The sequence below is a fragment of the Miscanthus floridulus genome, chromosome 6 (assembly GCF_019320115.1).
Source record: "Miscanthus floridulus cultivar M001 chromosome 6, ASM1932011v1, whole genome shotgun sequence".
Taxonomy (NCBI): Eukaryota; Viridiplantae; Streptophyta; class Magnoliopsida; order Poales; family Poaceae; genus Miscanthus; species Miscanthus floridulus.
Window position 1 is genome coordinate 102,250,391 of NC_089585.1, and position 12,546 is coordinate 102,262,936.

At 50.5% G+C, this 12,546-nt stretch overlaps 2 protein-coding genes across 2 annotated transcripts; one reads left to right on the forward strand and one right to left on the reverse strand.

The window, feature by feature from the left end:
* Window positions 1-283: 283 nt before the first annotated feature.
* On the reverse strand, window positions 284-2,347 carry LOC136460924 (cytochrome P450 711A1-like). Its single transcript, XM_066460447.1, has 4 exons — window positions 2,124-2,347; window positions 1,749-1,901; window positions 812-1,631; window positions 284-721 (listed from the first exon to the last, which is right to left on the reverse strand). Exons 1-4 carry the CDS (start codon window positions 2,345-2,347, stop codon window positions 284-286), a joined length of 1,635 nt encoding a protein of 544 aa, XP_066316544.1.
* A 2,305-nt stretch (window positions 2,348-4,652) lies between these two features.
* On the forward strand, window positions 4,653-10,088 carry LOC136460925 (uncharacterized). The gene is made up of 2 exons (XM_066460448.1): window positions 4,653-5,192; window positions 9,888-10,088. Exons 1-2 carry the CDS (start codon window positions 4,653-4,655, stop codon window positions 10,086-10,088), a joined length of 741 nt encoding a protein of 246 aa, XP_066316545.1.
* The last annotated feature ends 2,458 nt before the right edge of the window (window positions 10,089-12,546 follow it).

Consider the following 12,546-nt stretch of genomic DNA (forward strand, 5'->3'; position numbering starts at 1 on the left):
TGGGGAAAAAATCTCCCCGGCACCAAAGAGCTGCATAAACGAAACTAGAAACAATTACAGAAAGAGCCACCCAGGGGGTGACCACACCACCAACACACACAAAAAAAGAAGATGAAAACCACATGCCTTGAGCAATAAGCTACAAGCTAGAGGCAAACCACATGCCTCATGCCTTGAGCAATAAGCTATAAGCTAGCTCAAAGAGAATATTACGAGAAGAGGGCTCCATGCTTTATTGTTTTAAAAATCATATATGAAGGACCAACATGCTTTGTGCAATAAGCTAGAGGCAAACCACATGCCTCTTGATGACGTGAAGCTTGACACCATGCTTGAAGTTGACCACAATCCCAAACTGAAACTCTAGAGGGGACTCCATGCTGGGAGAATGCCGGAACACATAGTGCTGATAGAGGTGGATTATCGCGAGCTTGATCTCCTGGATGGCGAACTTCTGGCCGATGCAAACCCTGGGGCCGATTCCAAAAGGGATGAACGCGTATGGGTGCCGCTTCTTTTGCTCGTCACCGGCTGGGTCGAACCGCTCTGGTCGGAACAACTCCGGGTCCGGGAAGTTGTGGGGATCCTTGGCGAGGACCCCTGGTGCCATCCACACCCATGTGCTCTTTGGAAGCACATAGCCACCAATCTCCAGTCGCTCGGAGGTCTCTCGCGCCACCAATGGCGACACCATGAACAGCCTCATCGACTCCTTCACCACCTGCATGCATACATACATGTGTGTCAAAGTCCATAGATCAAGGCCTTATTCAACGGCGTCATGGCATTTGTGCAATGCAATCGTGCGTGCCTGATCGAGGTAGGGGAACTTGGTCTGAAGATCATCCGCAGTGGGCACGCTGCCGCGAGGGCCGAACGCGTCGATCTCCCTAAGCAGCTTCTCCTCCACTTCCGGGTGCCTGGCGACGAGGTAGACCACGGAGGACAGCGTGAACGCCGTGGTCGTCGACCCAGCGAGGAGGTGCTCGTAGGTCAACGCGGTCAAGTAGTCCGGCGAGAGCAGCTCCCGCGTGGACGCGTCGCTCTCCCTCGCCGCGAGCACCACGGAGAGGAAGTCCTTGTGCTGCTGTGACTGTGACGCCGCCGGCGCACGCTCCCTCTCCGCTGCGCGGGCGGCAACGATGCCGTCCACCATCCTATGGAGCTTGCCGTTCACACGGTTGATCTCCCGGTCGGCGGAGCCGGGGACCCTCAGGAGCACCTGCCGCAGCGGCTTCTGCAGGAAGGGCACGAGCGTGCCAACGATGGTGGAGAGCGACCCCGACAGGTCCATCTTGAGCGACGTGGTCGAGTGGATATGCATGTTTATGAACTCCGATGACGCCTTCGCCTTTGCTGCATCTCCGACGTCGCCGACACCGTTCGTATCATCGTCGTCGGGCACCACCGGCTTTCCCGAGAGGCCAAAGTCCGCGCCGAACGCCGCTTGCCCGATGACGTCAGTGGCGAGGCTCAGCACCAGCTTGGAGAAGACGACCTCCTCGCCGTCGTCGAGGTTCGTCGTCGCAGCGCGCTCGACGCACGACTCCATGGTCGGGATCAGCCCGGCGAGGTGCGACGGCTGGTAGATCGAGACGATAACGTTTCGCATCGCTGACCACCTCGAATCCCTGCAGACACACGCGCACCTTGACTATAATATACACGACCAAATTGGATTTGAACTTCAGTTTTCAGTGAATGAAAGATCCTCAGAGATGTATTTTCCTTTGAATTGATTTTGCTACCTTGTAGCGAAGAGGCCTTTCCGGTGTATTGGAGAATTGGCGACGGGCGAAGGCAAGCTCCGGTTAGGCGTGCTCTTGAACTTCTTGATGCCCACCTCCTTGCAGAGCTCTGCGTCGGCTACGATGATCAATGGCTGCCTTCCCATGTGAAATCTGCAGGCAGATGGAATCAAAACTATTTGCCTTTGACAAGTTGACATTATAATCGACCAAATCTTCAAAACTATCATCTCGACTCTCGAGGGAAGAAAAGTTTTGACTTTTCACCGCAAATTAACACACCACAAAATAAGCACCCTGAACTTCTGAAATGCAGCGAGCGACGACGTTCAAGCAGAAGCAGCAGAGGATTGGGAGGGGGAGGAGGAGGATCACCTGAAGATAGGCCCGTGCTTCTTGGCGAGCACAGTGAAGACGTCCGGGCCGTGCTTCGCCAGCAGGTGGAGGTGGCCGATGAACGGCAGCGGCACGGGCCCGGGCACGTGGCGCACCTTCCAGTACGGCTCGTACAAATACAAAAGCACTAGGAACCCCACGGCCATGGCCAGGAAGGTGAAGCTGCACTCCTCCATGGCACCCAGAACCGTGCCCATCTCCATCGTTTCCGATTATATTTTCTGTTTGCTCTGACCTAGTAGATTTATAGACATGTAAGAGTCTATGTGCCCATTATATATTGTTAGTGGACACTTCATATATAATAATAGAGCGGGAAAAATAGTACACTTGTTCATACAAAAATATGTTGTAACAACTGACACGGATCGGTGGTTCATAGTCCCACTGTAAACAAAAAGTGAGTAGCAATAGCCTGTACTCCCTCAATGTCCTAAAGGAAGTCGTTTTTGGACATCGGCACGGTCTCCAAAAACAACTTTGACCATTACTTTTTTTTGTTATAAAATATCTATAAAATATAGTCAATATATACTTTTATAAAACTATATTTCAAGATGAATCTACTTACACCACTTTCATATTTTCAAACTCAACCTAAAATAATTTATTTGTAGTCGATCAAAGTTTAAAATATTTGACTTAAGACAACTTCAAAATGACTTCCTTTAAAAACATGGTGGTCTAAAAAAGAAGGCAAAGTTTGCTTACAAACATAAAAAATTTGTGATACTCGCCATTGCACACCGTCAATGACTCAAAAATTGATCGAGTATACTACGGGAAACACGCGATTTGCCGAGTGCAAAAATCTTTGCCGAGTGCCAAATTTCGGGCACTCGGCAAAGACCTGCTTTGCTGAGAGCCGCACTCGGCAAAGACCTGTTTTGCCGAGCGCCACACTCGGCAAAATATGGCACTCGGCAAAGAGACCTTTGCCGAGTGTCTGGCACTTGGCAAAGACCTGCACTCGGCAAATGTTGTCTTTGTCGAGTGCCTGGCACTCGGCAAAGGAAGACACTCGGCAAAGGTTGGTAGGGGGCCTAACGGCATCCAGCGGCGTCCTCTTTGCCGAGTGCCCCCCGTTTGGCACTCGGCAAAGAATTTATTTTGTCGAGTGCCAACCCTAGGCACTCGGCAAAATAATTTTTTTTTGGTTTTTTGTCACCAATTTTTTGAAGCTTCAGTACACTACCACAAACAACATGTTTAAATTTAGGACATTTTCATTGCCTTTTGGCATATTTCTATAATTTATTTTGTTTTGTTGAATTTTTTCGGAAAATGTAAGTTTGAACTGCGGGTGCATTGAATAATGGATTACATTCGTTCAAAAAATATTATCCTTGTTTCTTAGTGTAAATTTAGGCTAAATTCAGGAACTGTCTCGAAATTTCGATCAACGTGCTCATGGGGCAACGCCGCCAACTTGCGTGGGAGTGTTTTTTTAATTGTATAAAATACGAACGAATTCTGAAAATCATGAAACTTGTTGAGTTGTCGCCGTATCGTATGCGTATGCCGTGGAAAATTTTTGAAAAAGTTTCGACCACGTTGTCACGTACGATGCTCACAAACCAGGACATCTCCACATGTGATAGATGTCCTGGTTTGTGAGCATCGTACATGACAACGTGGTCGAAACTTTTTCAAATTTTTTCCACGGCATACGCATACGATACGGCGACAACTCGACAAGTTTCATGATTTTCGGAATTCATTCGCATTTTATACAATTAAAAAACCACTCCCACGCAAGTTGGCGGCGTTGCTCCGTGAGCACGTTGATCGAAATTTTGAGACAGTTCCTGGATTTAGCCTAAATTTACACTAAGAAACAAGGATAACATTTTTTGAACGAATGTAATCCATTATTCAATGCACCCGCAGTTCAAACTTACATTTTTCGGAAAAATTCAACAAAACAAAATAAACTATAGAAATATACCAAAAGGCAATGAAAATGTCCCAAATTTAAACATGCTGTTTGTGGTAGTGTACTAAAGCTTCAAAAAAAATTGGTGGCAAAAAACCAAAATTTTTTTTATTTTGCCGAGTGCCTAGGGTTGGCACTCGGTAAAGTAATAACTTTGCCGAGTGCCGCCCAGCTGGCACCCAGCAAAGAGCTGCTGATTTTTTTTAAAACTTCGCCGAGTGCCAGATCACGACACTCAGCGAAGAAAATTGACTTTGCCGAGTGCCACCGATCTGACACTTGGCAAAGCCGCCTTATCTTCACCCACGCCAGGCCGGCGCTCTCTCTCTCTCTCTTTCTCTCATTTCTCTCTCCCTCAGCCGTCGCCGCCGCACACCTCCGCCCCGGCCCGCGCCTCCGCACACCGCTAGCCACCGCGCCTCCGCCCTGGCCCGCGCCTCCGCACCCCGCCAGCCACCGTGCCTCCGTCCTGGCCCGCGCCTCCGCACATCGCCGGCCACCGCGCCTCCGCCCCGGCCCGCGCCTCCGCCCCGGCCTACGCCTCTGCACACCACCGGCCACCGCGCCTCCCCATGCGGCGGCCCCTCACCGGCCGGCGCCCCCAGGCCGCCTCCCTGCGCGGGCCCCAACGCCGTCGCGGCGCGCCCCGCCGGCGGCCACCGCCCCTGCCCGGTCTCCACCGCCTGCGCCGGCCCCCTCGGCGGCCACCTCCCCCGCCTGCGTGCCCCCCTTGGCGGCCACCTCCCCCGCCGGTGGCCACCGCCCCCGCCGGCAGCCACTGCAGAAGAGAGGAGGAGGAGGCGCGCCGCGGCCACCGCCCCCGCCCGCCCAGCCTCCACCACCCGCGCCGGCTCCCTTGGCGGCCACCTCCCCCGCCTACGCGCCCCCCTCGGCGGCCACCTCCCCCGTCGGCGGCCACTGCCCCCACCGGCGGCCACTGCAGAAGAGAGGAGGAGGAGGCAGGGGAGAAGAGAGGAGGAGGGGAGAAGAGACGAGGAGAAGGAGAAGGAGAGGAGAAGAAAGGTCCCGGCCTAGGCCCATCGACCCTCATGCCGCTGCGGTCGTCCCCGCCGTCGTCGCCGACCCTCGTTGTTGGCATTCTCATCGCGAAGGTATGCCCTACACCTGTAGTAGTTAGTAGTAGTACTTAGTAGTGTTAGTAGTAGTTAGTAAGTAGTAGTAGTTAGTAGTTAGTAGTGTTAGTAGTATTGTTAGTAGTAAGTAGTGATAGTAGTAGTGTTAGTAGTAGTAGTGTTAGTGTTAGTAGTAGTTGTAGTGGTAGTAGTACTTGTTGTTGTACTACTTTGATACTTTCATCTGCATGGAAAGAGAACTAAAGTACATGGTTCGTCTTGGTATATATATGTTTGTTGGCCTTCATGCCTATGTTTGGTATATATGTGGTTGTTGGCCATCGCGCCTACGTTTCTTGCAGGTTTTGGAAACCTCCCCGTGCAGGGGAGGTGCTGCCGAAATTTTCAATGGATTCTAACCTATTGCCTTTTTATGTAGGAGAAGGACCCATGGGAGGGACTCGGCGACCCCGATCGTCTTTGTCGGCGCTGCTGGTCTGCCTGCACCGCATCGCCTTGCCACTACATCGACACGCCACTACCCCGCTAGCTTGACTCCACCGCCACCCTAGGTATAACCCCCTCCTCCTTTGCATGCATGTTTTATATGGTCACGTAGCCCAGTTAGGCGTCTCCCATTCAAAAGAGATACGGTCGGAGGTATGCAGATCTTTGCATATCTACGACCGTATCTCTTTCGGATTGTCCATGTATTTTGGATAGCCCGCGGATGCATAGATGAGGTTAGTTTCCATGGTTCGCTCCGGTCCGAGACAGACTTTTAGCATCACCTCCCTGTTGTTCTCCGGATACACACTCTCTCTTGCAGGACGTGTATCGAGAGAACAACAGGGAGGTGCTGCTGAAATTCTGTCTCGGATAGGAGCGGAGCATTGAAACTGACCTCATATATGCATCTGTGGGTGGGATTAGGACCTATCCTCACCTATTAGATGGTAGGAACGCCGTGTAGATGCAATTGCTGGTTATATTACTCGCTTACATATGTATATGCCAGAGGATGGAGAACCATGATTGGATGTACACGGGCCACGCAAGTATGACCCCAGAATGGATGACTAAGACTAATGCTTTCTTGGAGCATTCATTTGGCGAGGCTGCTAGAGGGTCGAGTCGGATGCCGTGTCCCTGCAGCAAATGTGACAACCATGTAAGAAAGAATAGGAAGAACGTGGGGGAAGATCTTTGCAAGTATGGATTCACACCAAACTATACCTGCTGGATCCACCATGGTGAAGCCGATTGTATTAGAGAGGAGGTGGTGCGACCACGCCTTGAGGCTTTTGATGGAGATGTCGGGGGTAGCAGACTGGATGGATGACTTTCAGGAGGCATGGTTTGGTGAAGGATTAGAGGACGAGCCAGAGGAATCCGCAAAGGCGTACTATGATATGCTGTCTTTGGCACAGAAGCCCCTTCACAAAAAGACAATGGTTTCGCAACTAGATGCCATTGGACGCCTAATGGCGTTCAAGTCGCAGTGTAGCATGAGTCGAGACAACTTCGATGGTATGTTGGTAGTTGTTGGATCCCTGCTTCCGGAGGGTCACATTCTGCCGAAGAACTTGTATGAGTCATAGAAACTTCTTCATGCCCTTAAGATGCCGTATGAGCACATCCATGCTTGTACAAATGGTTGCGTCCTATTTAGGAAAGATCACGAGAAAGCAACGCACTGTCCAAAGTGCAAATCCTCTAGGTATCTAGAGATCGACACTAGTGATGGCAAGAAGGAACAGCTTGGTATCCCCACGAAGGTCCTACGGTACCTTCCTGTCATACCAAGGATCCAACGGCTGTACATGACAGAGGAGTCCGCGAAACAGATGACATGGCACAAACATGGCAAAAGATACAATGCTGACAAGATGGTACACCCATCTGATGGCGATGCATGGACCCATTTCGATGGCATACATCATGGTAAAGCTGAGGAGGCTCAGAATGTACGTGTAGCGCTGGCAACAGATGGGTTCAACCCCTATGGATTGTTGGCGGACCCGTACACTTGTTGGCCCATGTTCGTGATCCCCCTCAATCTCTCCCCCAGCATCATGTTTCAACCCAAGAACGTATTCTTGTCACTGATAATTCCTGGACACCCGGGGAACAAGATGGGTTTGTTCATGGAGCCTCTCATTGATGAATTGATCCTTGCTTGGGAAAAGGGGGTACTGACATACGACCAAGCTACAAAGAAGAACTTCACAATGCATGTGTGGTACCACTACTCCCTGCATGACTTCTTGGCGTATGGCATATTCTGCGCGTGGTGTGTTCACGGGAAGTTCCCATGCCCAATATGCAGGACAACTGTGAGGTTCACTTGGCTGAAGAGGGGTGGCAAGTTTTCTTTGTTTGACCAACATCGTCAATTCCTCCCTCTTGACCATCCATTCAGACGAGACGTCAAGAACTTTAGGAAAGGGGTTCAAGTCACCGACCCTGCACCTCAGATGATGACCGGTGCCGAGGTCCGTGCTGAGATAGAGGCTCTCAAAGATGATAAAGAGAAATGTGGTTTTATTAGATATGGTGAGGAACACCAGTGGACTCATAAATCGGGCTTGATTAGGCTCCCCTATTTCAATGACCTTCTTCTTCCACACAACATTGATGTAATGCACATAGAAAAGAATATCGCCGAGGCGCTTTTTGCAACACTCATGGACATTCCTGATAAGTCAAAGGACAACATTAAGGCTAGACTAGACCTGGCAACGATGTGCGATAGGCCAAAGCAAGTGATGAAGCCTCCCGCGCTCGGCAAGAAATGGAGAAGGACTCCGGTCGATTATGTCTTCAAAAAGGATCAAAGGAAGGAAGTACTGCAGTGGATCCAGACATTAATGTTCCCTGATGGGCATGCGGTGAATTTGAGTAGGGGAGTGAATTGTCCACTATGCGAGTCTTAGGGATGAAGAGTCATGCCTACCACATATGGATTGAGCGGCTCCTTCCTGCGATGACCCGGGGATACGTCCCTGAGCATGTGTGGTGCGTGCTGGCAGAGTTGAGCTATTTCTTCCACTAGCTTTGTGCCAAGGAGTTATCTCGGGACGTGATTGATGACTTGGAGAAAGTGGCACCTGTGTTGCTCTACAAGTTGGAGAAGATCTTCCCACCCGGTTTCTTCCTGGCAATGCAGCATCTGATTTTGCACCTACCGTACGAGGCACGAATGGGGGGGCCCGTGCAGGCTCGTTGGTGCTATACAATTGAGAGATGTCTAAAGATTATTCGGAAAAAGTGTAGAAATAAAGACAAAATTGAGGCTTCTGTGGCAGAGGCATTCATTCTGGAGGAGGTGTCAAACTTCACAACAGCATACTATAAGGATGGCCTTCCCAGCGTGCACAATCGTCCCCCTCGTTACAACGCGGACGAGAGTTCATCGAACCTCAGCCTTTTCAAAGGGCAACTCGGAAAGGCAAGCGCATCGGGCACCAAGACCTTGCGGCATGATGAGTGGCGCACTATCATGTTGTATGTGTTGTTGAACCTTGACGAAGTGAAGCCATATGTGCAGTAAGTTCTCAATGAGCTTGTTACATACGCCCTATTCACTATCCTCCATCTATCGAACCCCCTTATCTCTTGTTTTTTTCAGGGAATTTCTGAAAAAATACTGAACAGGGAATAGGGCTCCTTCCCCTCAAGAAGAAGATAGTCTTCTCAAAGATGGTGTGCCCGATTTCATATCCTGGTTTGATACGAAGGTACCATCCAATTTACCTCGTTCAATCTTTGACATCCCACTTTGCTCCTACGAGCGAGTAATGTAACGATCTATCCGGCCTCACCTTGTAGGCCCGCAAGGATGCGGAAATGGATGCTGAGTTGAAAGGGCTCACCAAAGGCTTCGCCTATAAGGTCAAGTCATTCACCGTTTATGATGTGAATGGCTATCGCTTTCACACAAGAAACTACGAGCGGAGTCTACCCAATCAGAAAACCACGAATACCAGAGTTCGTACGCCCGGCATCGATGAGCGCGACTACTACGGCATAGTAGAAGAAATATACGAGCTCAATTTTGAGTGTCGCAAAGCTCCTAATCAAGTCATATTCAAATGCCATTGGTTCGATCCTAATGTCACGAGAACAGCCCCTGAGATTGGACAAGTCGAAATTCAATAGGATTATGTCTATCAAGGAGAGGATTTCTATATTGTGGCTCAACAGGCCATGCAAGTTTATTATCTCCCATGGGCGTGCCAAAAAGACCCCAATCTTATTGGTTGGTACCTTGTGCAGTTGGTATCGCCGCACGGTAAACTGCCTGTCCCAAACGATGAGGATTACAACTTTGACCCAAACACACAGGAGTTCTATCAACCAGAGGGGCTAGAAGGGAGGTTTGGCATAGACATGTTTTCACTGATGGGCATGGAAGTAGACATTGACATTGATCAGGACGATGGAGATGAGGACAACGGAGAAGAGGTGCAAAATGTTAAGGACTTACAAATGCTTAAGCAATTACAGTTAGGCGATGACAATGATGACAACGATGGAGATGAGCCCGATTTACTCGACAATATTGATAGTGATGTCGACACCTATGATCCAACCGCTACCAATTGTGAAGAATATTTCTAATTCATGTAATACTATATTATTATTATTGCAATTATGTTTCGTTCATTTTGCATCTCTTTATAAGTACTTGTAATTTAACTGTGCTAATTGGTTTACTCTTTGAAATTGCAGGCACTTGACAAAATGCCGGGTGGAAGGCAGGCCCATCGGGGGGTCAACTCCCTCTACATGAGGGAGCGCTCACCACCCCACGCTGAGGAGGACCCCTTGCTGGAGCCGTCGACAAGGAGGACGAGGAGCGGCCGCCCCCGCGGCCATCCGAGGACAAGGGTGCAGCCAGCTGCCACCCCGTCGGTGGACGAGGACGACTAGGTGGTGGGTCTACACATAGGAGGGGGTGGCACTTCCTCTGACTCATCGGACCATGGGGAGGCGGCGATAGCGATAGCAGGGGGTTCCACTAGCACTGCCTCTAGCTCTACCTCGTCGGGAGTCTACTTGCGTGGGCCCTCGCAGCTCCCGGTGCGGCCGATCCCACTTCATTGGCGCCCGGTGATTCGACCCTGCGGTGACAAGTAAGTATCATTTCACTACTATTTCATATGACATGTTGAAAATCGAACTGGAGACTAACAATTCTTCTTAATAACTCTTGCAGCAACTAGGAAGTTGTGTCCGGAATGGGCCGCCACATCAATGGCACCCTAGGCCTTCTGATTCGGCAGCACTACCCTGGCATGGTCACCTATGCCTCGGTGACTTCGCCGCCCTGGATGTGAGACCACTTATACGCCACCGAGGACAGCGAGTTTGGCACCGTTGCGGCGCGGATCAAGGCCGAGTTCTGGGTGAGTCTTCATCGCACTAAATTGGTCAATACTACGCATTCATTGGTCGTTCTTGAAATAATGAAACGATACATGATGTCTGTATGCAAGACTTCTTCAGGTGCGACGAAGGGTTTGAGGACCGGGCGGCGTGATTGCAGGACAAGGTCTATAGGTCCCAACTCTCGGACCTGTACCATGAGACGCGGCTCCAGTGCATCATCAACTACAGCGCCGACGTCCTTGGTCAGGTGGTGAGGAAGGCCGATGCCAGGACCAGGACGCTCACCAAGGAGCAGTACCTCTCGGTAAGTGTGAAACATTAATACTGACTCCTTCCATGAAGAATAGGTAGGCTTCATTTCATCTTCTGACATATCAATAACTTGATGGCATGCAACAATGTCCTGATTGGTGCGCCAGGCACCGCCTCTGCTGGGAGGCCATTGTGGACAGGTGGCTCTCAGAGGAGTGGGCGGAGAAGCACAACATCCATCAGGACTACCGCCTACAGATGGGTGGGGCGCCACACCACCAAGGCAACTGGAGCCTCAGCGCGTACGCCCAGACATGGGTAATCTTCTTTGTGTTTTCATCTTTATTTATTTATTCTAACGCTCAATTCTCATTACTTGTAATCATCTTTATGTTTTCCTCGTAGTCCCAGGCGCACCAAGGCTAGGAATGCAACGAGTTCATGGCGTATGCCCTGGCACACAAGGGCAAGGCGATGGCCCTGGAAGTCACCTACAACCCGGTGAACGGGCCCGAGGCGTACACCAGCATGAGCGTCCACAGCAAGCTTAGCGAGTACACCTCGGCGGCCCGCAAGTACCATGGGGAGGACTTCGATTCGGCCACCCAACCCTTGGACACAGACCTCCTAATGAGGCTGGGAGGAGGGAAGCAGCATGACCGGTACTGGATGGCGGACATCACAGTCGACTCCACCTCTGTTCCCAACCTCGCCGAGATTCGAGCAAGGAGCATGAGCTCCTCCCTCCCCATATGCTCTCGGTAGCAGAGCTCATAGCAGCAGATGGCGGAACTCCAGGTTAGTACTGTTTCATTCTTCGTTCATTACTTTTACACATCTACCTTGCCTTTGCATTGTTTAAACATTGCGGGTGGAATGTTGCAGGCCGACTTGCGGAGGTTGGAGGCCCAGCAGGCGGCCCAGGTGGAGGCCCATTGGCTAGAGATGGAGGTTGTACAAGCCCAAAGGGAGGCCAAGGCCCAGAGGCTGCAGGACATGTTCAGCTTCATGGCGAGCCTTCAGGCCTTGCCAGGTGTGGTCGTGCCCCAGTCGCTGCTCGCTCTAGTTGTGGCTCCTCCTCCTCCTGTAGGGACTCCGGTGAGTATATATGGTTGTTTATTCCTTTAGCTTGTGCGGCCCTCCTGTAGATACTCATGAATTCGCTTCTCCTTTGTGCAGCAACAGTCAGCGGGTTCGAACCCGACTCCTCAAGGTGGCCCTTCTCCATAGGCTGGGTGGACAACTGGCCCTCCTCAAGGTGGCAGTTCACACTCCGGGTGGGGAGGCTGGTAGTAGGTACCGTTTATTTGTTTCTTTTCATGTTGCATGGACTTGTGTTAGACTTAGCCTTATGTTGGACTACTACTAGAGACATATATATATTGTGATGGATATTGTCATGGATGATGCGAATGTATGTGATGGATTATGGACAATGGATTTGTATGTGATGTATTATGGATGGTGGATGTGTATGTGATGGGTTATGGATGCGTATGTGATGGAATATGGATGTGTATGTGATATGTCATGTGTTGTGTGTTGATATATATGTGGTTTCTTTGTTTGCACTGATGGAAAGCAAAAAACCAAAAAAATAGCATTTTCCCCTCTTTGCCGAGTGCCACACTCGGCAAAGAGGGCTTTGCCGAGTGCCGTGACCATGGCACCCAGCAAAGCTAGGAAGCAGAGACCTAATTTTCCAGCTTTGCCGAGTGCCAGAGCCATGACACTCGGCAAATATTTT